We start from the raw sequence: 25,295 nt of genomic DNA, 5'->3' as shown, positions 1-25,295 counted from the left end.
CCATAGAAGAGTAGTTTTGTTTTCTACTAAAATGCACATGATGCATCCCCTGTGAATTCTTCTGTTTCCCACTAGTAATTTTAGTGTCAGACCAATTTTATGTGATCTTCACCCTGGTCCAGTTTTTACGAGCTACCAGTCTATGAACATTCCCCATGCAGATTGACCGGGATGAAGAACGATGAAGGTGCAGTCAAGACCCTGCTCTGGGTTCGTAATTAGGTTCTACCTTCTGGCATGGGAATAGGTCTCTTTGTTTTCAATAAAAAGACAGGAAATTAGATAACCCCTTTGTGCCTTTGTTTTACAATTATGAAATGAATATAACAAAACTTCCACCAGAGGAGAAAATTGAAAATAAACACTTCAAAACCTGTGAGAGGCCTTAGATACTTGCTGCTTAGGATGGAATAATAATTAAAATAAAGAATAAAGTTTTTTTTCCCTAATCTCTTTTTCTCAGTCATATGCCTTCCACTTTCATCTTTTCCTTCAATGTAGTTCTCTGAAGCCCTTGGAGATAATTGCTCTTTAAAGCACAAAAACCCAACCAACCAGAAAACCTGTAGGCTAGATTTCCAAAGAAATCTTTTAAAGTAGGACTGTTTAAAGCAGGACTGAGGTAGAACTAAATAAATAATCAGAATAAAAGAGACACTAATTCTCAAACCTTAATTCAGCTGTATTCTAAACCCTGGAGAGGTCTGAACTCTGCCAACGCTTTAGTTTTCTGGAATGAGTTTTCTGGATGCTTAATCTATAGACAGAATCCTGATCCAGATTAAATGAGAAGATGAAAAACTCAGTATGCCTTCTTGTCTTCTTTCAGAAACTCAAGCTTTTGCATTCTAATAATGCTTTTTGAGTTGTGAGCTGAAGTAGAGTTTTTCCCCTTCTCTGTTTTAGACAATTGCTCCATGGTTACATAGCTCATGTAGGATGTGAGATCCAGATCCAGCTCCTTTTGAGGGAACAAATTCTGTTTTCCTGAACTGCATCATAATTTTAAGCTGAGAATACACTGATCAATTCTCCAGTTGATACTCTATCACAACACAGAACTGAATTCAAAAATTCCTTGGGATAAATAGAGATTAAACAGAACATGGTTTATTGGGTAGGATTTTTTACTTTCTCAATGATTTCATGCTGTCCGTGTGCCCTCACCCCCATTGTCCAGTTCAGTACTAATCTTGCCAGCAGAATTCTGAAAAGGATGCCTTTTCCCATTTTCTCTTTAAATAACTCCTCCAAAACTGGAATCACAGACCAATGATACCAGTATGACCTCCCCCTTTCCCCTCCTCTTTTCTTTCTGGACTATTCCAGTCTGGCAAACAGATCCAGTCTCACTGCTAAGTAGGGATGGCTCAGATTCTGCTTCTACCACTCAGGGAGCTCAGCAGGGCTACACACTCCTGAAAACTTCTGCACTATATAGTTTAAAATTCCCCATGCTAGGCAATTTTGGCTTTACTTTTGCACCCTTCCTAGCTTTAATTTCTTTTCCAATTTTTTTTTGTTCTTTGGTCTATCCTTTGTCCCCTTTCTTAATGCCTCTTAGGCTCATTGCAGGACATGATACCATCTGTCTAAGCTTCCTTACTAACTAGTTGGCAGAGTGTGCAGTACCAAACACGTAACTTGCTCCTGACTTCCTCTTCGCTTTCCAGGTTTTCCTTGCTTTCATCTGGCAACAGCTACATTGGGGATCTGACTTTTTTTCTCCTGTTTATCTTATCCCCTCCTCGGCTCCCTTTCTGAAAGGCATGTCCTTTCCTAAATCTCACTTCACCTCTGAATTCCTCAGCAAAGCAAACAGCTTTATGTCATTTACCTCTGTATAACATACCTGACTAGACAAGTGTCCTCAGTTAATATGTCACCACGTTTCATTCTCTACCCAACATTTGCTTCGGAGCTGTGTGCTTCATGTTTAACTTGACACTATTTTACCTTTTACATCCATTGAGTCCATTCAACCAACATCTTCAAAACAATACTCTTATCTGTTTAGATTTAGGCCACTACTTTCCAGAACTGTTGCAAATATCTTCAACCTTCTTTCTTCTGCAGAACTAATACATATTCTATTTCTAGTTACACTGGAGCAGATTTTGCTTTTATTTATACATGTTTACACTCAAGTAACTATTGATTTTAGTCTCTATTTCACTAGGTCATTCAGATCAAAGTTTGGCAAGACTAAGTGCAAGAAAGCTAAATAGACAGAATTGAAATAAAAATATCGGACAATTGTTGGAAGCAGAATAGTTACTAAATTTGATAATTTAGGATGACATATTTATAATTTGGGAACTCATCGTTTAAACAATATCAGATTTTCTCTGGTAGCTGGTATTACCTCATCAAAGTCTGCAATGATTTCATTCAGCAAGCGCAGACATTCCACTCCTTGGTTATTCATCTCAGTCTGGGAGTAGAAGTCAGCAAATCCAGGAATAGAAGCAAACATCACACCAACTGCATCATAGGACTGAGAGTATAATTCCTAAAAGAATGATGAAGAAAAACGAGTTGAAGTGGTAATATAGGGAAGAGAATGTAATTGGCTGCAATTAAAGTAGGTTTCTTATTTTTTCCATGCATAATACCTTAATACTCGAGGTTAGCATTAGTATATAAAGTGTTAGCCTAGTTCAACAGGATGAGGCTGGCAGCTTTCACATTTTTATCACAGATTATATGCAGGGTTTGCCCTTTCTTTGAAAGCTTGCTTCTGAGGTCAGGAAGCTACACCAGCAAAAATGAAATAGAATTTTTCAGGTTTTATTTTTATGGAAATCACTTGCAGAAATGAAGGATTCGATTGCAAGTGTGAATACCAGAGAATCAAACACTGTTAGGCAAGTAAAAGGAACCTAATGTTTGTTATTTATTATTGTATAAGTCTGTCTCATAAATGTTTGCAGTTGACAATATATTTCTAAATTTGGTAATTGTCAAGAATCAGACCATTTAAAATGTCTGATGTGACCTCTTTGTAAAGAAACCTCTCAGTTGTCACATTTTCTGGTATATAACTTATACTTCGTACTACTGCAGATCTTTACAAGTTAGTTTATTCACAGGTTTTCAGAGAGCCCTTACTCTCTGGTAAACTGTGGCTCTCCTAAGGTGACTATGGAGGTATTTGGTTGCCTGGCTCTGAGAGAGGTTCCTGCTATTAGAGTTTGAAAGGAGGGAAAAAAGAAGTGAGGATAGCAATACAGTTCCTGGAGACAGAGAGCAGATTATAAGGATCAGACACGGGAGGATGAAGTATGTGCTGGGATATGTTTCCACTTTCATTATTCAAATCACTGGTACTGAATGACTTATTTATTGATGGGTTCTTGTCATTATGTATGTGAGAATGTGGTCATTTCTCTGAAGCCAAGCAAATTTTTAGGAACAAAACCAACTTCAACTTTAAAAATGCCAAGGACAGAGCTCCCCCACAACTTCTGGTAGGCTTTTCTAGTGGCTAATATACCACAACCATATGCATTCTGTTTTGTTTGACATTTTTCTATCTTTAACTTCTGTAGTTTTACCTGATGACAGATACTTTCATTTCTGTTCTGGATCTTCTCTTATGACATTCTGACCTGGAACAGCTGTTTCTCAATATTCTTTTTAATGTGCTTTCGGAAATTTTAGTGCTTTGGTATCATGAGAAAAGGGCTTACTACTGGATGCCATACATCACCTGATGTGAACACCTCAGACTCCTTCCTTCATTCTGATTCTCCTTAGAGAAGCATCCTGAACCCCTGCCCTGCGCTTTGCTATGCTGCTAGTGCTGCTATTTCTCTAGATTCTTTAACAATTCATCCTACAACAAAAGCGGGAAAATTCTGCTAGTTTCCAAAGACACTGCAAAGCTTCAGAAAAACCCATGATCAATTCCCTTCCTGCCTTTACACTTTCTTTCACTGAAAAGTATCTGTGGGGTCATGGAAGCCATACTCTAAGGACACTTATCCCCTTTTGTAGGTATAGAAAAAAAGTTATACACACGTTAGTTCATGGATACTTATGGAATACTCAATAATATGTGCTAGGAGAAGCATATATATACTCAGGCATACCCTTTGCTCAGATCATGAAGACAGAAAACAACTGACTGAGCCTTCAGCTGCTCCTTTTTTCTATTTTTGGTAAGAAGCCTCAAGACAGAAATAATACATCCATGAGAAAATGCTTGCAGTACACATTTGGGAATTCATTTTTTGAGAGCAGAGAAATTAACTTAATAGCCAGACATGAACTGCAGGATTGATTGTACTGAAATCTGGTAGATGTTACAGCCAGCCAGCTCATGCATAAATCATCTCCAAGTATAGTCACTCTGGAAATTGCCTTGCAAAAGGCAGGGGTGGTGGAATTGAATTCAGTGGCAAATTATTGAAGCATCAGCAGTGATCCATGGGGCATCTGTTTGCTTCTGAAGATTATTATGCATGTTAGTGTGTGTGAATGAATGTATAAGAGAGGACATTTATTCCGTTAAAATCCATAATGCAGCTATACCAGAACACACTTGTGGTTGGTACCGGGGTCTGTTCCATTTGCAATGAAGCCTTTTAACCTGGTTGCTTTCACACAGATATTTTCTCTTGTGCAGAGTGGTGTTTTTATGGCAGTTTAATACCCACAGAGTGTAAAATTCCTCAAGAGGTGGATTTCTAAAGTGCCTTTTCTTGTAGCTTCTCACTATGTTGCCCTTCCCTAGGTGACATTTGAAATCACATCTTCAGAACACAATGATCCCTCATTATGCAGTCTAATTCTTCTGGCTACATCTGTTTCCAAAAGGTATAATCAGAAAAGGGTGGTCTTGATTCCTTTTAGCTGCACAATGAATAGATATGTCTGGCAATCTGAATCTTGCAACATCTGTAACCTCTTCATTATTAAAGATAATTCCAAAATTACATGAGAAAATCCCAGTTTCATCATACAATAGCTTTTATTCACAGATGATACTGTAATATGTATTTGCCTCATTTCAAATAATGAGTAAGTGACTTACTGCTGGTTTCAGAAACAAATTATGAACTTTCCTTTATCCCTTCAGCAACCTTTCTTCGAACTCTGTCTTTGGAATACCCAAAGATTCCATTATCAAGCTTTTCTTTGCGTACTACAAATATTCTTGAAGAATATAACCACAAACTGAGTTTCTGAAATGGGTATTTTGTTAACTGCCCCAAATAGGCAATTCAGAGACAATTTAAAATGGCGAAAATCTTCTCTTGGGTCTGAAGATGAGAGAGGCCCAGGTCCGTTGCAGACTGTTTCACAGATTTTTTCCATAATAACTGTAATAATACTTTTGCAGCACTGGGCTATCTTAAGGTTTCACAGGCATTATGTTAAATTCACATATCTTTTTTAGAAATACTAGATTTTCACAGACTCATAGGTTGAAAGGGACATGAAAGTCATCTAATACAGTCCCCACTCAAAGTAGGTCAAGTGTCTCATAGCCTTGTTCAGTTGAGAGTTGAGTATCTCCAAGACTGGAGATTTCACAACCTCTCAGAGTCCCTCTACAATGATCACTTTCCTGGGGATTTTTTCGCGTGTATCCAACTGAGATTTTTCTTTCTGCAACTTGTGTCATTGCCTCTTGTCCTTCCATTTGCGCAAGAGTTTTGCTCTGTCATCTCTATTACATAGTTGAAGACAGTGACGAAATCCTCCTTCAGACTTTTCCTCTTAAGTTTCAATGAACACAGCGCTCTCAGCCTCTCATCATGTCATGTGCCCCAATGCCCAGTTATCTTAGTGGCCTTCCACTAGACTTGGTCTAGTAGATCCATGTGTCTCCTACTGGTGAGTCTGAACCTGGGAACACCACTTTATATGTGATCCTAGAAAGGCAGAACCTTTGCTTTAAAACATGAATGTCTTTTTAATATTGATCAGATACTGAATGTAATGAATTGTGTAATGAATCCTATCAAGAACTAAGTTCTAAAAATTTCCTAACAGATCTACTTTTCTTTTGCTAATCAGACAAAAATATCAGAAATAAAGCTGATACATACTTCATTATCCCGATCCTTCTCCAGGAAGTGACGGGCAACGTGACTGGGTAAAATATTCCGTAGCATATTTTCATTGTGCTCCCTTAACTCCTTCATTTCATTGATTTCTTCTTTTGCTTGTACACGCCACAGAAAATCCAGCCTTGCTGTGTATTCAAGCTGTAGTTCCAGAAAGAAAAAAAAAGACAAAAATAAAACCTGACAAGATAACAATAGAGATTGTATTGTCATCCTGGCAGGCTGCCAGAAAATGATGTTATTTCTTTGCCTTGTATATGGTGAATGTCTCAGAGAAATCCTGGGCAAAATAATTGTCATATTACTGCTATGGTCAGTGGCTAGAAAATGTCACAAAATTATTTTCATTTTAAACACCTCTTTATTATTTAGATAATGGAGTCAGACAGGAGATAAGGTATTGAAAGATTCTGGTATTGGTATGAAATAAATGTGTTCCCATTTTCATATGTGTTTTCAAATGAAATGTGTTTAATGAGAAAATAGCACAAGGGTCATTCTAAACACAGTGAAGAGATAGGTAGCTAATTTGTCAAGGATGAGCATCTTTCAGCAAAATTGTATATAACAGCCCAACACACTCCCAAAGAGGACTTTCAAATCTGTGGCATCAAAACAAGGTATTTCTACTGCTGGGGCAAACAAATATTTGCAATTTAAGTATTTTAAAAGCTAGTGAAAGACATGCTATTTGATACCCCCTCGAACACTCTGTCCCTGGTGTGTTGTGAATCCAGCCTGCAATCACAATTTAGTATGTGAACAGTGGCAGTGCCTGACACCCTCAGATACAAACCAGTTAAATGGTTTTCAGTACTGTATATGTGCAGAACAAAAGGAAGATTCCTGCACAACTTCTATATGCATATATATATTGTGTATTTATATACATATATAAATGCATATTCATATATACATAAGTGACAACTATCCGCTAGCTGAAGCAGGGAACATGTTGAAATATCATGTTGCTTGCCTGAGAGGCACATGTATGTCAATACATGAACAAGACCAACACTGCCAGAACTTTTGAGTGCATTAAACTGAAGGAGAGTTTTAAACAGATTTCAACTGGTGACTTGTTAAGCTGCAGCCTTCTTGAAAATTATGGAGATATATCTGTGTGCAGTAAACTGAAAGAAAATGTATTTGTGAAGTTAGATGCTCCAATTATCAGACACCCAGCAGATCAACATATTATAGCAGCAAATAGATGGATTTTACAGTTGGGAGAGACATCAAATGGTTTGCCAAAAGGTGCTGGGATTAAGCAAGTGGTTTGGATGTAATTCATATGCCAAGCTGAGATAAAGGGCAAGCCTGCAGAGGGTGGGAGTGGCTAAAAATGGATTGTTAAGGGACTCATCTTTTTCACAGTTTTTGCCAGCAGCGGTGACCAATAGCAAACTGTTTAGAAGAAAATGTGAAGCATCTTGCAAGAGGGCCTATAGGTTGACTGTATTCCAGGGAGCTTTCTTTTCTGAAATATAAAGGTGGTCCTGGCTTGATATAGACTTCTAAAGCTTGTATGCAATTTAGCAGTGGTTTACTTGCCCTCTTGATGCTATTGCTCCCTTTATAAACAGTTAATCTCTTTTTAATTTTCATATTTTGGTCTTCCATCTTGTGACTACTAACTCCCTAAATTAACTGCACCATAAAAACTGACAGGAAAAAGTATTCTAAAATGTTTTTTAAAGGTTTTTTCAGTTTTCTTTGCCTTTCTTTTTGTGCTGGAAGGCAGAGCCTATACGAGATCATAACCGACGACTGAGAAGGCAACACTGACTATAATTTTGCAAGGATTTCTAAAGGTACTTTAGAGATTGGCTTGGAGCGGGAGCTGCTGGTGGATTCTGAGTTCTTTGATGCTTCAGATATTCAATGTTACTACAACAAGAACTTTGCAAAAATACAGTACAGTTTTTTACAGCTGATTTTTTATGCTGCTGTACAGGAAAATTTCACATCTCTAAGCCTAGCTCAGAATAGCAGCAGCTAACCTTTACATTTTATATAATATCATTTTGGTTATTTAAAATCACATTGTAGCATGAAATATTTTTCTTGCATCATTAATGAACAAAGGAGATAACACTGTCAGTTCAGAGATAAAAGCGTACTCTACATATGGGGTTTGTAAATAGAACATTTCAAGAAGATGGTTTGCTGAGTTCTGATATTTGTTAAAACTAACAAAGTTATAGGGTTAAGTTTTGGGTTTATTTTTGTTATTTTGTACAGAAATGTTCCTGGGCATGGTGGTGCCAATAAAAACGACTGTCTGCAACATAAATCTTGAAATGTCCAGGTTTTCTTGCTCTGATACATAGCTCTATGAAACACTCCTAATTCCAGTAGCGACTGAAGAAAATAGAGAAGACGTATTACACAGAAAGCCTAATAGTACCTATGTTCTCTAAATGCTGTACAACCCACCCACTCTGGAGTCAATTACCAGAGGCAAAGAAAACACAAGGTAAGGATAAGCATTTGATGGATGGCATATTCTTCCTTAGAGAATGAGAAAAGAGGATTTACATCCCAAAGGGACACCTTCAGCCACACCAGTCTAACTCTGGATAAAACAAACAAATATCCTTTCTTCACTACACTACAATCTGAGTATTTTATATATTCAGGATAATGAAGAGACCTGAAGCATAATACCAGAATTAGGTATGTCTCTTCCTCTTTTTTTCAATTGGAACAACCTCCTTTTTTCATTTCCTCATTCCTCCCCTTTTTCTCAAGCATGAAGAAGGTTCAAAGGGTGTATAATTTGTGTTAAAAAAGATGTGCTTCTAGATGAAATTTAATTTCTACTAGGGAATTAGTCTATTTAGCCTGATGTCATATAACAGTAACAAAACTACTTTTAATTATGGCTTTAGCACAAAAGACCCTCAAGATTTATTGGCTGAAGTACGGGTAAGATTTTAAGAAAGAGCTGAGTCTGATTAGACAACTTTTTCTTGAATCTGGCTTAAAATTCTGGGTACAAAACTGGGGATTAACTTTAAATCACAGTGGATAAGGAACAGTAGTTAGTTGTTCGGAAATGAAACGCCCATGAATATAATCTTATAAAATTAATCTTTTTTGCAAATCCACCTAGAATGAGGCAACTTTTAAGCTATTCTATTTCAGAACACTTTTGCAGTTTGTGAGAAGTAAAGCTATGCCAGAGGACAGATTTATTGGAGTTAACTGTGCTTCCCATCAATTCAGATTATTGACGAGATATTTTTTTTTAATGTGCTGTGGATGGAATTTTTATATATGTTTTTAGTTGGCATTTATACAGAGACCTTTAGGTTAACTCTATAATAAGAAATTAAACAATGCAAGGAAATGGTCCTGGGCACTGCCGCTGGATATCGTTAAATTGAACAAGTGGCTCTATGAATTATTTGAGAGGACATGCAGGAGTTAGCACATCTCAGGGACCATTTCCAAGGGTAGTTTGAGTGCAGCCACCCTTTTTATGGAAGAAGAAAGATTAATAGGATAGAAAACAGGCCCCTGGGCTGGAAAATACATTTAAACATCCTGGATTGGGCTTTTGTAGAGATAGACATTTGCGCTCAGAATTGTGATCCTGAAGAGCATTGCCTGGATTCTGTCTAATCCTTGCTCTACCTAAACACCTTTAGTGTTTTCTTTCTTACTACTTGGTCTCACTTAAGATGATTCCCAAGCCTGTAGATTTGTATCTTTGGTATGTTAAGAATCATTGGGAATATTATATGGCTTATCACAAATTTGGGATACCAATCGTAAAACTCTGAGGCTGCTAAATCCTGGTTATAATCTAGGTCCATGTAAAAGAATTCTTGCAAGTGATCCATGACCTGAAGAAGTTAGTGATGGTGCTTAACTGCAAATTTTTCTCATTACCTCAAATCTGTTGTTTTTCCTCTATGAACATACTAAGCTATTTCATGGGAGTTTTATTGTTTTCTGTTTGTTCTTCCCTTTCTTCATTTCAGTTTTATGCCTTATCGAGTGCACTGAAGCAGTGAGATGCCACTGATAAACGAAGTCCTGTTTGTTCCTCCAATTTCTATTAGAAATTTCAATATAACTTGCATACTGCTGAAAAGAATGTTGCACATGTTCTTTAAGAATGCTAGGCAGCATTAGATGTGGGCTTTCTTTAATCAGATTCTGCATACGGTTTATTAAATTGTTAAAGGTCATATGCTCAAGAGGACAAAAAGGCAGTTAGTGTTTTGAAAGTAATTATTGTCACATCCTGTAATTGCAAGTGATATAAGGAACGGTTAAAGCAAATGTTTGCATTACCTGTTGACCATGATAAAACACGGCTAAAAGGAACATTGCCATCAGTAGTAAAGATGCCTCCTTTGTACCTAGGAAGTCTGTGCTGGAAAAAAAATCCAAAGTAAATGACAGTTATTGATTTTTCAGTATTGCAATTGTTCAGAAGTTTCATTTCATAATGCATCCTGGTACTTTTCATTGCTCTTTAAAAAATCCCCTGCATTTGGAAATTTAATTTAGCATTAATTATATTTCAAGAGAAAAGGAGTGTAATTGGAGTCCTCACTGTTTGGAGACAAATGGGTTAAATAACTAAACTGTAGCCTACTGTAGGTATACAGATGGTGATGATGTTCCTCTTTCAAATGTGATATTCAAGCAGTGCCAATCAGTCTCTTCTGGGAGCCTAGTAAACAACCATGAACACTACGGCTCCTGTGGAATACACAGAGTGGGATCTGGATGGGGAAAGGTTGAAGCTGGAGCTAGGAAAGGGAAACTTCCAGATTGTGAAAGTAAAAGCCCAGTGGATGGGCCTGGAGATAAAAGATGAACCCCAAGGCAGATGCTGAAAGTTAAACATCCCCATATTGTGAGAATTATTGAGAGGACAGGTGAGTTAAGGAAAGAGGTGTAGATCAAAGGGGAACCAAACAAATGGCAAATAGTAATTAGGACTGGTTTTACTGAGCCACAAAGAGGAGTACAGAGAAGAAATGTCTGTCTATCACAAGGGAAGTAAAGGAAACTCTTGCACACAGGAGGGAAGCAAAGATGAGCCAAGAAGGTACCAGCTGTATAAAATCTTCTGTATGAAATCGCTGAGATGCTGTGTGTGGAGCATGAAGAAAATGTGACAGAATAAGGTGAAAAGTGTCCAGAGCAGTTAAAGGGGGTTCCAAATATGAAGAAAAATTACAGTTATGTGGAAAAATGAAAAAACTGAAGTGAGTATGTCTGTAATATCAAGGGGTTTTAGAAAGACATGTTTCCCAGAGGAAAAGACATTAATGAAGAGGTTGGGAAACTGGTAGGACCAATCTTATAGTAAAGCAAAAGGGAGAAAGAACTAAATTTGGAGGCAAATCAAACATGGATACTTGGAAATTATTTTGTTGAAAGACAAGAAAAGATGATGAAATGGTTAAGAAGTGCTTAAAGCTGTGAAAAAGAAAAGATAATAAAGCAATAAACAAAGAGCAGAATATGGAAGATGATACTTTCGAACACTCTTCTGTCTAACTTGAGATTTAAGAATAAATCAATTTCCATGTCCATTTTCCATAGTAATTTTGAGAAAAAGATCAGGTGACATTTGTCAGAGTAGGAGTCCTATGACAGAGATATTAGACAGAAAAAGAGCAGAGCTTAATGGAGATAAACCAAAAGGAAACCTTATTGTGAGGGAGCTAACTCAACTGACTTTGTGGGCCTAACAAAGAATTTACTGTGAGGAAATGTGCCACAATGGGATGAATCAACAGTATAGCGCAAAAGACGGCAGAAAACATCTTTGTCATCTACAAATACTTTGGAATTGAAATGTCTCCCATTTTGTCTGAAATGAAACTTACCAAAGATTTTATTCCAGAAGAACCCCTTGTGCACTGGCTAAAGGCAACAGCCTCAAAGGTCTTAGTTATGAACTCATCTGGTTTTGCATACTGTAGCAATGTAGCTATAGCCACATATACGTGAGCTAGATGAGTTTCAGAGGGAGTTGCAAAACCTTTTATTCCACTAATTGGTATAGCTAAGAAAAACAGGTAAGTTTCTGGACACATAGCTTTGAACCTCATGCTCCCTAATGTCAGAGCTGAAGTTCTGAGTGTGGAGCATTTCACCTAAGTTCCCTATCCCCTGGGTTGTTGGCTACTCTGCAGGATATTCCTGTGATAAGAGTCACTGGAGAGTTTCACTGACTCAGGGAACAGAAACTACTCTGAATTCTCTAAGATTTTCATACAAGGGAGAATCTTTCTTTACCCTGCTTGAATAGTGACCACAATTAAAGACGACGAACATTATTTCTACTTCTAGTTACTTAGCCAAGGTATTGCTTACTGCCATTTATTGTGTTTGCTGCAGTCTGCTCTGAATATGCTGTATGTCATATCATTAGTCCGTAGGAGACTAACTAGCGTTAGAAAAAAGAATTGCACCCCAAATTCTTAGTACCTTGCTACCATAAGAAGCTAGCAAGGAAAGATATGCAGAGCTCACTATGTATAAAGATGTGGCTGTTGTGAGAACTAATTGTGTTGTAAATCCATGCTTTCCTGTTATTCTGAGGATCTTCATCTGGCATATGCTGACAAGCACAAGCAACTGCCATACTAAATTGGTCAAGTATCAAAGACTGAAGTGTTTTTCTGAGTGACCTAAATCATTGCTGCTCTAGATTCAGTTATTGCAACACTTAGTGAATCTCTTGACTCTGCAAATTACTGTGGTTCTTCTGTCTTCCTCTTCAAGTCCTCTTGCTAGGAAGGAAGCCTGGGAAGGGAAGTCTGTCCTTCAAATATGCTCCTACAATGGGATCATCCCTGCATCCCTTATATCTTTTACAACTACATGTTATAGTTTGGATTTTATTCAGTTAAAACCCTGACCCCAAAAAAATCAATCATTCATTCCTAATTTCTTAAATTGAGGTGAGAATTACAGTCAGTATCTCTGAAATTTTCAAGAACAGAGGCAACCAATGTATATGCACTGTAATACATATTTTTAGCAGCATGGATAAACTGTGGGAGACATAAAAGACAAACTCTGCTCAGTATTTAAATGTCCTCATGAAATGAAAATTTTAATTAAAAAGCCTGAGAAAGAATAACATTGTAAATCTTTCTGTCATTAGTCACTGCCTTTTGCAACCATCACTCCATACCTAACTATGGTGCTATCCAATAAATGTATACTCTGGCAAGACTTGACCCATTACCTTATTAAAAAGCAGCTCCTAAAGGGGGCTGTGAACACTTACTCTCCATTGTGGTTAAAGTTGTCATATTGCAGAAAAAGGGAAGCATAAATGGTCTCAGTCAGCAGAGAATAGATCGCAATCATGATGAGAAGTACTGCCAGCTTCAGGACAGAGTTGAGACGAAGAAAGACTGCACAAGTCACCATTGCTAGCACACCAGTGAAGACAAAATACTGAATAGAAAACAGCACTGGTTACTTTTGGTGATCAGTGACTACATATTAACTTCACAAATGTCTACACAAATGATAAAAAAAATCAGAAGTATAAAAAAAATTGCTCTGAATTTCAGTGCTCAGCTAAGTCTTGTTAGGTTACAGGGCACTTTGAAAATCAGGGTTTTGCTAAAACAGAATGTGAAATTACAAATTCTTTATTTTGCAGGGCACCTCCATGTTAGTGGAAATCCTTCTCTATGCTTTTGCTGCATAGTCATTATATTAGAAGGGAAAGGGAGCCCTGTGTCCTTAAAAGAGAAAGGAAGAGATGCTGCATGTAGTAGTTTGTTAACAAAAAGCCAGCTGAGAGAAAATAATTTATATTCATTTGAAGTCTAAACTTCCATGAGATCCACATTAATCAGGATGGGAGAATCGTATTCTGGCTTTAATCCTTTTCCCATGTTACTTGAAGAGAGGATAAAGCCACAGATTTGGGTGGGGGTTTATTGTGATTTTTTTTATTATTTTCAATATTGCATGCCTACTTATTATATTACTCTCTTAAAATTTGATGCCTGGAAGTTTTATTCACATCTCATTTTCTAATCTCTTCATTGTTTTGTTTTTCTCAATGATTAGTCATCTGTCAAATGCAATCCATGCAGCTGATACTGGATATAGAGATACAATCATGGCCATGAGCTGCTCAGATTTAAAATAGCAACATCAACACCCACAGTCCAAATGTGGTTTAAATTAACTCCTATCACACAGCTTTAGGAGAGATTGCATTCATTTTTCTGAGTACAGTTTTACTTTAGTACAGTTCCTCTGTAGGAAAGTCTGCATCCCTGCAATTTGCAGCATACTGCTGGCAGTATTATGACACTGCCATATGACTTTCTAAGCAACATATTGCATTTATTTCCCTGCCCATCTCAGGGAGGGTTGGAACTAGATGATCTAAAGGTCCCTTCAACCCAAACCATTCTATGATTCTATGATTTATCTACACATGAGTAACCCATTGATTTTATTGCCTGCTTACTCATCATAGAAAGGATTTTCTTTGCTCCAAATGCAAATTTAAGATAACTAAAGCAGAATGACTGGTGTTTTTGCTATGTAAGTATTAGTATCCATTAGCTTCATATGAATTAAGTGCACTAAGCTCATTGAATCATTGCTGAATGTGTTTCCAGCCTAAAGGTTCTATATGAAGTTCGAAGGTTGAAACTTGATTGGAATGCCTCATTAGACCATAAGATTAATGCCTTCTGTAACCAGCCTCTGCTTTTTCGATCAGCATATGGATAAATGCAAAGATTCAGCTTCACAGTGCTGTTGAGGCACCTGACTCCACCACCAGTACACAGATCACTGATTCCATGTAGTGGTTGCCTTGTAACCTTTGTGGATCTGTGCCTCAGATTCAAAAGTACCCTCAGAAATACCTCAGGATAGGAACAGATGTCTGTGAAAGATGCCGATGAATTGAATGTCTGGTTCTTCAAGGCTACTGGTTTGTCAAAATCACACCATAGCTGCGAAGAAAGGAAAAAAATAAATAAATCAGGGCTACATTATGCACTGGTGACAAAGTGCTTGTGTGGCTACTGGCTGGGTTCAGGGATAGAACTGGCTGACCTGCTTTTCATGCCAGCTCCATAGCTTTCACTGAGGGTTAAGTTGACAGTAAGAAGACACAATGTGGAGGTGAAATGGAAAAGGGGGAGCTATACATGCTACAGACATTCAGCATCTGCGTAGCTTTCGTGTGTTCTCTTGTTGCTAAAGGGGAAAGATGAGCTCCTCTGTGAGTTTCAGAGGAGTGATGCTGGACTTTTAAGAATTACCCTCTCAAAATGTTATACTTTGTTATAAACTATTAAGAAAATTATTAAATTGGGAGCATAAAATCAGATTGCATGTGCACACTTGTTTGCGAGCATTTTTTTATGCTACGTTGCAAGGGACAAAGTTATCCTTCTAGATGTGGGACAGAATAGCATTGTATCATTCATTATGGCTTGTGCCAAAACATAATGTTGTCCCAGAACTGCGGTTGTGATGCCTAGAATGGAAGGGAATGAAAATTCGTTCATGAAACAATGGTTTTGAGAATATAATACTGCTGCCTTTTGCTGTTATGACCTGCATTCATTTTGATGGTATTTAAAATCAAGTGTGTTAAATATAAATAAAACAGCAGTGTTGAGTTGCAATACATCATGGTATTAGCATACAGAAAAAAAAAATCATTAATAGTTTCTTATTTTAGCAGTTAAAGCAGATGGAATCTCCTGTTACATATATTAATCCAATCTGGTCATTTCATCAGCCTGGTATGTACAAGCTAGTTCCCCTGTCTTTCTTTCCAACAGATTTAGAGAATTTGTTTAATTAGGCCCAATTTCTTACAATTAAATTCTAATGAATTCTGAACTTGGAACTCTCTTGTTTGTTCTTTCAGCAATTCAGTCATCTCTGCAATGCAGCAACATTAGCTAGGTCGTCTGTGCAGTCCTCTGTGAGAACAGGTAGTTATTAGTACCTTCCAAAAGTTTATGAGTTGTACAGCACCTCTCTGCAGGGCAGAGTGCCATGAAAACCACTCTGCATGTCTTTTTAATAGACTTTCATGATCAGAAACTTCTTTTCTGATTTTATAACAATAAGAATGCACGTGATATAAAGAACCACAAAACTCATTTGCCCCCCTGGTGAAACTGAAGCCTAATAGCTCTTGTTAGAAAACATCTTTGTCCTCTCCAGCTGGGTGTATTTAAACTCAGTGGATGCATATAGCTGCAAAACTCAGCTGCATTACCTGTTCTTAAATGCATGCAGGTCCCTCCTGAGCAAACTATCATTATGGCAGAATTTTGACATATGGAATAATGAGGTTTTATGGATGTTGTGGTTTCCTGTAGAGGTCAGGCCTCAGTGACTCAAGTCATTGCCATTCTGAATTTATGACAATAAACATAATTGTTTACTGCTTTATAGAAACCCAGTGGAATGACAGTAAAAAGAATTCTGATTCTTTTGACTGTTTTAGAATAAGCCATCGTACCACACTGCAGTGGACACAGTCTTAAAAAATAATCCACTACAAGTCAGAGGAAAATCTTACTGTCATCATACCCATAGCAAATTGGGTATGGACAGGCCATTAGAGATCATCTTGTTTCAAGACCGTGCTTATTTCTACCAAAATCTTTCCTGACAGATATTTGCCAAACATGATTTAAAAACCCCTACATTCCACAGCACGGTTTAGTAATCTATACTATAACGGACCACTGCCGTTATCTTCAGGAAGTTTTCAACCCTACTGAACTTCCTGTCATTTACCATATTTATATGTTCTCTGTAAGGATAGTGATCAGTGAATACACTCTTCTTTCTTCCACTAACTCTCCTAGCTGTGATTGCGTGGTATCACTAAAAAAACCAGACAAAAGCTGAGTCTTCACATACTGGCAACCTGAATTCAGTCGTGGAAGAACAACAGCAATAGAATGTAATAAAGTCTTGTAGCTGTTAGTAGAAGACAAGGCAAACTCTTGAAGTATCAGACTTCAGCATATTTACTCCAATGATATAAATATTATTAATTATTACAGGATAATTGTTGGTGCTGCTGTGTTGTTATAGTTGCTGTACCATATAGTTATTGTTGTTACACTCAATAAATACTTTCCTGGTCTTATCTAGAAGAAAATAAACTATAAGTTCAGATGAAAAAGCATTGCTACATCTGTAGCCAAAAGGTGCCCTTTTAAGAGCAAAGCAAAAAGTGATGAAATTGTTACTTTTAATCAATCAGTGAGATATTTACCTTCTTGTCTCAGGCTTCAACACCTGCCAGGTTGTCTGACATGATAATCTGCCTAATTCATGCAAATCCGTCTCATATTTCTAAAGACATCAGGATAATCAGGGACCTATTACATTTGCATATAAGACCCTATCCTTTTAGCCTGTGTATGCAGGCCCACAGTGTTCAATTACCACAGCTGCTAAGCAGAGCTTGGTACATGCCTTTCCTCACAGATACACTGATAAACTTTGCCCTAGATTTGTCACTTGTCTTAGTGGAGATGTGGAAATTAGGATCCCTCTGTGGGCACTGGAGAGAGAAAAATCTCCTTATTGGGACCAGTAAAATCAAAAGAAATCTTTGGGGATTCCTGTTTTTTTTCACTGACTATAAAGCAAGCTGAGAGTGACTATGCCCATGGTGTGCTACTTCAGCTAAGGTGAATTCAGGCTGACGGGTTTTTTCTTCAAACCACTAAATGAGCAAGACAAGACATGTGAAGAATTTCCGCCTTTTAACTTCTTTTTTTACGTGCTGTGGTTACTGACATAGCTTGCCCAACTCCACCATTTTTTTGAAGGTATTTTCTGGGTTCGTTGACACTCATTTTTTTAGTAATCTTACTAATGGGAGAACTGTGAAATGAAGAATTTAATATCTATAAGCATTTTTTGGATTGACAGTCTTTAAGGAAGCATATCAACATGTCCGAAAATTACAAATGGTCCTCAATGGGTAAATACATTGAATAGAAAGTAGCAAAAGGGTTTTAAAAATAGATGATACTCATGAGGGAGAAATAATTAGATATTTCAGAAATACATAGTTTAAGCAACAGATTTAATTTCCTGAAGCTGTGGTACATCACCTTTTCTTTTTCATATATTTAAATTATAGCTGGCTTATAAATGCATTAGTTAACAAGTCCTGTAGCAAGTTTAATAATTCATAAATCATCTTTTCCTGTATAATATTGCCTGGTTCCCTATAAGCTTACAATATTGATGATGGCTCCAAGAAAATTAATCAGAATGGATGCAAATATAATGACATTCCTGGCCAGGTACGTCTCATTAATCCAGCAGCAAGTTTTCCGGAGCATTAAAGGTAAACATTTGTAATCCTCTGCCGTGGTGATTAGCACAAGAGCGGAGTGCAGCATAATCAGAATGGAAAACTGAATGACCATTGGTATCACCCTGGGAAGAAAAAAAAAAAGAGAACTCAGCATTAAACCACAGCACAATACCACTGCTAATAAAAATAAATCCTTATACAGTTCAGACTAGGAAAAATCATTTGCTATAAATCTGAGACCAAAAAACCCAGGAAAAAAACCACAGAAAGCAAAGATTTGCCCATATTCCACAGGCCTGTCATTGCTTCACATGGCTTCTTGCTGAGAAACTGCTGTTGAAGAAACAGGCCAGGGAAATCATTGCTAGTGCCTCTATCAGTTTATATAGAGTGTGAGTGGCAAGAATGTCCTTTCATTTAGTGCTCAGTTGTCCCTTAAGTTTCCTTCAGAGCAAATCTATTTAGCCTGTAGGATACTGATGACACTTATGTATGAGCTCATTCCCACTCTAGTATATTAGTTTGGTAGGGTATATTATTTTAAATATAACACAACACAGGTCTTAAAATCATACTATACCAAGGGTCATAGATCTAAAGTGAATACAGTAAAGCAGCCTGTTTTCTGGAGTAAGTCAGGATATAATAATTACAGAAATGCAAGATTACTCTCATTTTAAACTGCAGCTAAGAATCTTATTGGCTTCTAAAAAAACAACTCATGTACTGTTTTCATTGAAGTTCTTTAACTTATAAAGCATAGAAAAAGATGTACGATCCAAACAAGTTTAAATAAAACATGTCATTTGGCATACCCTTTAAACTTTGTTCTTGCAAATGTAATCCTTCACTATTGTAAGTGTGTATACAGAATACAGGTCTATTCCTTTGAGTAGACCATTACAGCCCATAATTTCTTCTACTCCAATTTTCATTATAGTTTTCTAAATTTATTGAATTTTTTTGTTAAATATGGGACCTGAAGTCAACCAAGTAGGCTATGTGTGGTTGGGAAATGTGGTATATTATTTTATATTGCTGAGAAGAAAGCACTCGGAACTTTGAAAGTCAAGTTTCTTTGTCCCCACTTCTGAAATGTTATAAAAAAAACCTGCATTGTGATGGGAAGAGTGAATAATGAAGAAACAAGATTGGAACAGGATCCACAGAATTAATCCTGTGTGACTAAGTTTTGCGGGAAGAGTCTCAGGACTTTCTGAAAGTCCCAAAGCTACCAAGTAGAGACAAAATGCAACCATGTCTTCAGAGCCACTTCTCTCTGTGAAAATACACAGAAAACTGAGAGAGAAAAACAATAAGGCCAGAGAAAAGCTGGACAATATGTTCATGGAGAACTAGTCATGGGGGTCAAGAGAGCTCATTAAGAGAGCTGTGTAAGTTAGGGTACAATTCATCTTACTGCACAGCAGGCTCTTAGATTTATTCAGATAGAAAGCATCTTGAGATCCACAGGCCGACCTGTTCTCCAGTGGCCGTACTTTTAATTGGGGTTATGGACAATGACGGACAATTATATGAAATAATTTCCTTCAGTTTCCCCACACCACAGCAGTATTCTGCAGTAGTCTTCTTGCTTTCCAAAGCCAAATGACTGAGAACCTCTTTGGAACTCACGGTTTCTAGCTATATCTCAGATACATATAGACAGTCTTTATATGCAGTTGTAACCTAGCAATTCTGCAGACCTAGCCTGAGCCATCTCTAAATGAAACCATATTAAGGCTTTCAAAAGATTAGGGTCAAGCCTCAGGAGGTCAGACCTGAGGACACAAAACATGAGTTCTTATTTTGGACTGCCAAATTTTACATGTAAGACTCAGTGCTATTGAATGAAAGTACTATAAAGGGAGCATTTAGGGACCTAAGTCTGGGTTATCAATCCAAAATGCAGCATAACCTACTAAGGTTGCCTGAGAAACCATGGTCTTGTATTTGTTCATAATAAATACATAGACAACAAAAATTTTTCCACTGTAGCTGTTCAGTTGAACATTGATGTGTTTGTCTCCTGTCTAAGCCTCCCTGAGATAAAAACAAAACTGAAATCTGCACACCTATGACCTCCTAGAGGATCAATCCAGTATCTGTGTTAATATTTTATTGGCAGCATGCAGATAGGATCAAGTACAGCAGAAGACATAGTCAAGGTTAGAAGAATAGGAACAAACAGCCTTAATACTCTTCTATCTATGAACTTCTCCCAGAGCTACAACACCTGGGTTGGATCACGTCTTCATTCAAGTAGAGATTCAAGACCATATGCTTTTCTTTCTAGGTGTTCCCTTACTGTCATGATCAAGTGAAACGTGAAATGGAGCTTTTGCTTTCCCTCTTCCACATGTACAGTCACAAATCAAGACCTGAGCTAGAAGGAAGCATACACAAAACAGAAGATGCAGGTGTTTAAATGAACAACAGTTTATCCCCTCACAAGAATAACTCAGTGAAAAACAGATAGAAGAGTAGTTCTGCAGTCTACTCCAATATGATCGATTGCCCATCTGAGCATATAGAAAGTGTATTGCAGGAAATGAATCAAACTCCCAGGCCTCTCAGATGGAGAAGATGAATCACTGCAAGATTGACAATGTAATGTAATGGCTTCATAGATGATAATTACAGCAGAAATATGGCATTAATTTGTGTCACTTAGACTAATTTCTCCAACTCAATATTTCAAACAATGAAAACTATTACAAAGATTTTTAAATTCAGTGGTGTGTCTGCCCTGTCAGGGAAAGGTATGAATGGATCAAATATTTATCCTACGGGAGACAGAGATAAACTGAGATAAAATTCTGAAACACCCATACACAGTAGATGATTTTAATAATAATCTAAAATATAAGATTCTAGATAATTTTATAATAGGAAGATTATTCCCTTTTTAAACACACGGACTATGGCAACCTATCTAAGAAACTCCCTGAAGATCCTTAATAATATATGTTTTATGATGATTTAAATAATATATGTTTTATGATGATTTAAATAATGTTTTCTTTCACCAAATTTCCAGAAATCCCCAAAAGACTCAGCTCAGAAAAATATTCAGGCATGCACTTTGGCAAATACAAAATTCCCTTCTTCTTCAACCGAGCTCTGAAGCATTCACTGAAAGACTCTTAAATGTTGTTAAGAAAAGGGTAGGTTACCATGAGGAATGTAAATTATAGTTTGTTAGCTGTTCCATGGAAATGATGTGATGTCCTTGCTTTTCCACTGGGGTAGTTTACTTCTCTGATATCTGCCAGAGCTATAACAGATGAGTATGAAATTTTCTCCAAGACTCTCTGAATCCAAATCCAGCCTAACTTGGTGATAGCTTGTTTGTGTGCTCATATATTGAACTGATTTTAGAACTGGAACTTGGGAAATTTGGACTTCCAGATTATTTCCTCATTCAATATGTTCAAGCATATTGAAACTGTCTCACTAAAAATCCCCCATCCTTTTATTTTAGGGTGGCTCATCTGTTGACCTCCGCTCATTTAACAGGCATGCTTTTTTAAGACTGAAACACACTTTTTGAAGCAGAGCATCAGAACTTGAAAACAAAGACTGAAATTTTCTTTCTTAAATGTTGACAGTGATCTTCAGCTCCTGAAAGAACATAAGCACTGCCATAATGCACCCATGTGTCTTCAAATCTTCTCTCGCAAAAGGGGTAATGGTAAATATCCTTTCCCTAAATATCTTCCCCCATTCTGGAAATCAACTTTTAAAGGTACTCATAAGGCCAAGGTTCCATACTTTTTTTTAAAAACTTCTTCTGATCTTATCTCATAGGGATTTATCTAATCTTTATTCGAACCTATTTATAGTTACGACCTCTGTAACATTCAGTGACAAAAAGGTCCCTAAAGCATTCGTGAAGCGCAGGGAAAAACACAAGACCACTGCACAAGCTGGGAAACCAGGAAGAAGGACAGCTGCATGCAGTGTGGCAACGTGACTCCTTCTCCCCTAATTCTAATTGCTCCAGACACCTTTACAAGAATTAACAGAGATGAATCGGTGCAGGTAGAAAAGATGTCGTGGTGTTTTTTTGCTGGTATAGCAGTGATTGATATAGCAGCAGAAATCTTTTTGGAAAACAGGTTCCATTAGTAAGATCCATAAATCTTCTTGTACATACTGAGAAAAAAAAAAGAAAAAATATAAGTAGCAGCTATCAGAAGTGAAGAATTTTGAATGTGTATTGAGAGAACTTTAAAAAAACAAACAAACTTACTAGTATCAGAGCAATATGACACATAGGGAACAGCAGAAGGTCAGGTACTACTCTGGGTACTTTCTCAGCTGAGAACTATAAAATACATGGGACACCACTGTTGCAGAGTGCAGTTGCCTGCCTACCTCTAACCACCATTTTGGTATTCTTAGATGTAAACATGGAGTATCAGGTCTTCCAGACATGATCCAAGAAATATTGCTGCATTACTGTAATACACTATGTTATTTCTTATACATATACTGCATTTTCAAGGTGATTCTACAGGCAGCCATAAGTTAATGTTCTTCTGAAACCACCTGAGAATGTTCATCTGGGCATTTCCATTTTAGCACTTACTCTGGCTGAAGAGCAAATGAGACCAGGGCACGTTTTAGTGGCAGTCAAGTTCTACTGGCTAACAACGGCTATAAAACTGACCTTAGTCTTGCACACACTCCTGTGTTGTCACTATTAAATAATAGACAAAAATGCCAGCTGGTGGGTTTGATTGTGTGAAATGTGTGGATGCAGAGGTCTCAGCTATGCCACATTTTCTTCACCTGGAGAGGAAGCTGTTGCTTGGTCAGCCCCAAATAAAAGCAGAACTGAGAAAAGATCTACCAGATCACCTTCTTGCTTCTTCTTAATGGCACAAGATTGCTTTTCCCAGCTGGATAATATGTACCATCAACAACAAAGCACAACAGTACAATTTTCTTACATGGCATGCAAGAAACAAAGCCAAAACTGTCACTAGTTCCCAAGATGGTTACCAGAAATTTTACTTAGCAAAAAGTCGCTGTCTAGATAATGTTTTACTTCAACAGTGGAAGCAGCAGGCCACATTGTGTCAAGCTTTTGTACCCCAAAGTTCCCACTTAGTGGACGTCTGCTTAAAAACATAACAACATAATGTCAGTAGACATAAAAGCTACATGCTTCTATCTGCTGTCTCACATAAAAGCATGTACCTGCAGAAAATGTGATACAGAAGTAGTTAATATTGGTAAAAATGTGAAAAAATATTTCCACTTTTGGGGAACAATCAGATTTTAACAGTTCATTCCACATTGATCCTAGAAATGTTATCCCACCGCTTTCCCAAGAGTGCTTTCAGGTGTATAGAGATATATTTCTGTATTTACCTGGAAGAAGGAAGTAAGCTTTGGATAGCGGTGATAAATACGAGAACAATAAATGCACACACCAAGTTTGATTTGAATACTTCATCCCGCATTTGAGAATACTAGAATAAAAAAAAACCAAAAACAAACAGAAGAGTAAATTAGCTGTTAACCCATGCAGTACTTTCATAGAGACTGATGCATATAGGAGACTTTGGGAAAATTAGCAGGAAGATCTAATAAATCAGTAACCTGAATTTGTTTTAAAAAATGAAATGCAACAAATAAATCATCAATAAGCTGGTCAAGTACTTCATCCAAGAGAGCAAAATTCTGTAATTTACAATGCAAAGTTGTTTTACTTGGTTGCCTGCTTTTCAAAATTATTTATTTTAAATCCCAAGTAGATACTAAGGGTTTGTGATGCTGAGTAGAATACTGAATATTTAATAGCTTATTAAAACACTTAATAACCAGAGGTACCATGGGTTTCCTCACCTGAAGACAAACACTGAAATCAGCTGCAATTCTGCATGCATGATGTCACAGAGGTGTCTCCATGCTGCCAAACGGAGACTATTCTGTTTTATCTTTTACTTTTCTTACTTAAGAGAAGAACACAGAATGGGACATTCTGTGACTATGTGGGATGTGGGTCATGATCTCTGTATCCTGACTTATCCACAGGCTGTGAAGAAACTTGGCAATGTGCGCATGCTCCAAGGAGATAATGAAGGTATTGGTATGTAAAAGACCATTGGAGGTGCATTATTATTATGATTTATTGCAAAAGTATTTTTCTCCAGCATATCAAACCACTGGAAATGTTAACAGGTTCCCCTTCTATGGGAGTTACCAAGAAAAAGAGGAACAGATACATCGGTGAATCATGGTAGACAAGTTAAAGTAGAAATGTTACCCAAGTCCTCAGCTGACATTTACTCAGCTAAACTCCAATTGTTTACAGTAGATGAAGATTGGTCCATAGAGATATTTTTGTAAATCTCTTTATCTTATACTGACGCCACTGAATTTTCTTCGCCTAACAAAGAATCCCACAGATGCCTCGGCCCAGTCATTTTTCCTCCTCTGCACAATAATTCCATTTTATTTAATCTCTTGTAGTTTTGAAGGAGCTAAGAGTTACATGTGCAGAACAAAAGGAGATCAGTCAAAGAGATATCAGAATCTTTCTTCAGTAATTTGGAAACAAGGCAAACTGCAGTTATAAAGGCCTAGAGAGCATCATAATTGTGAAAAATTAAAACCAATTAAGAAATGTATCAGGAACACACATTGAGAGAGTTCAGCTCAGAAAGAACTGCATTTTATAGCTAATCTACTTCTGAAGGAAGATTTTATCTATCTATCTTAGTCTATGTTCACTACACAGACCTTTGGTAGGGACTTCAGCTCAGTTATAGATATCTGATCGAACAGTCTCAAGCTCCTGAAATGGGAAAAAGGCTTCTTTCTTCCCTGCTGCCATTTGTTATGGGTAAGAGAGGGGTTTATTGATG

The 25,295-nt window shown here is 37.2% G+C and overlaps 1 protein-coding gene across 1 annotated transcript in view; it reads right to left on the bottom strand.

Annotated features, from left to right (window-relative positions):
• The window catches only part of ADCY8 (adenylate cyclase 8), a 121,289-nt gene that overhangs the window by 7,689 nt on the left and 88,305 nt on the right, over window positions 1-25,295 (bottom strand). Inside the window, 7 exon segments of the mRNA XM_030505613.1 lie at window positions 2,366-2,512; window positions 6,060-6,218; window positions 10,386-10,467; window positions 13,351-13,523; window positions 14,966-15,055; window positions 18,335-18,536; window positions 23,797-23,897. Of these exon segments, the coding sequence (XP_030361473.1) occupies window positions 2,366-2,512; window positions 6,060-6,218; window positions 10,386-10,467; window positions 13,351-13,523; window positions 14,966-15,055; window positions 18,335-18,536; window positions 23,797-23,897 (954 nt within the window).

The sequence above is a fragment of the Strigops habroptila genome, chromosome 1 (genome assembly GCF_004027225.2).
Source record: "Strigops habroptila isolate Jane chromosome 1, bStrHab1.2.pri, whole genome shotgun sequence".
Lineage (NCBI taxonomy): Eukaryota > Metazoa > Chordata > Aves > Psittaciformes > Psittacidae > Strigops > Strigops habroptila.
The sequence above is the reverse complement of the archived record's forward strand: the minus strand, read 5'-3'. Positions and strand labels throughout refer to the sequence as shown.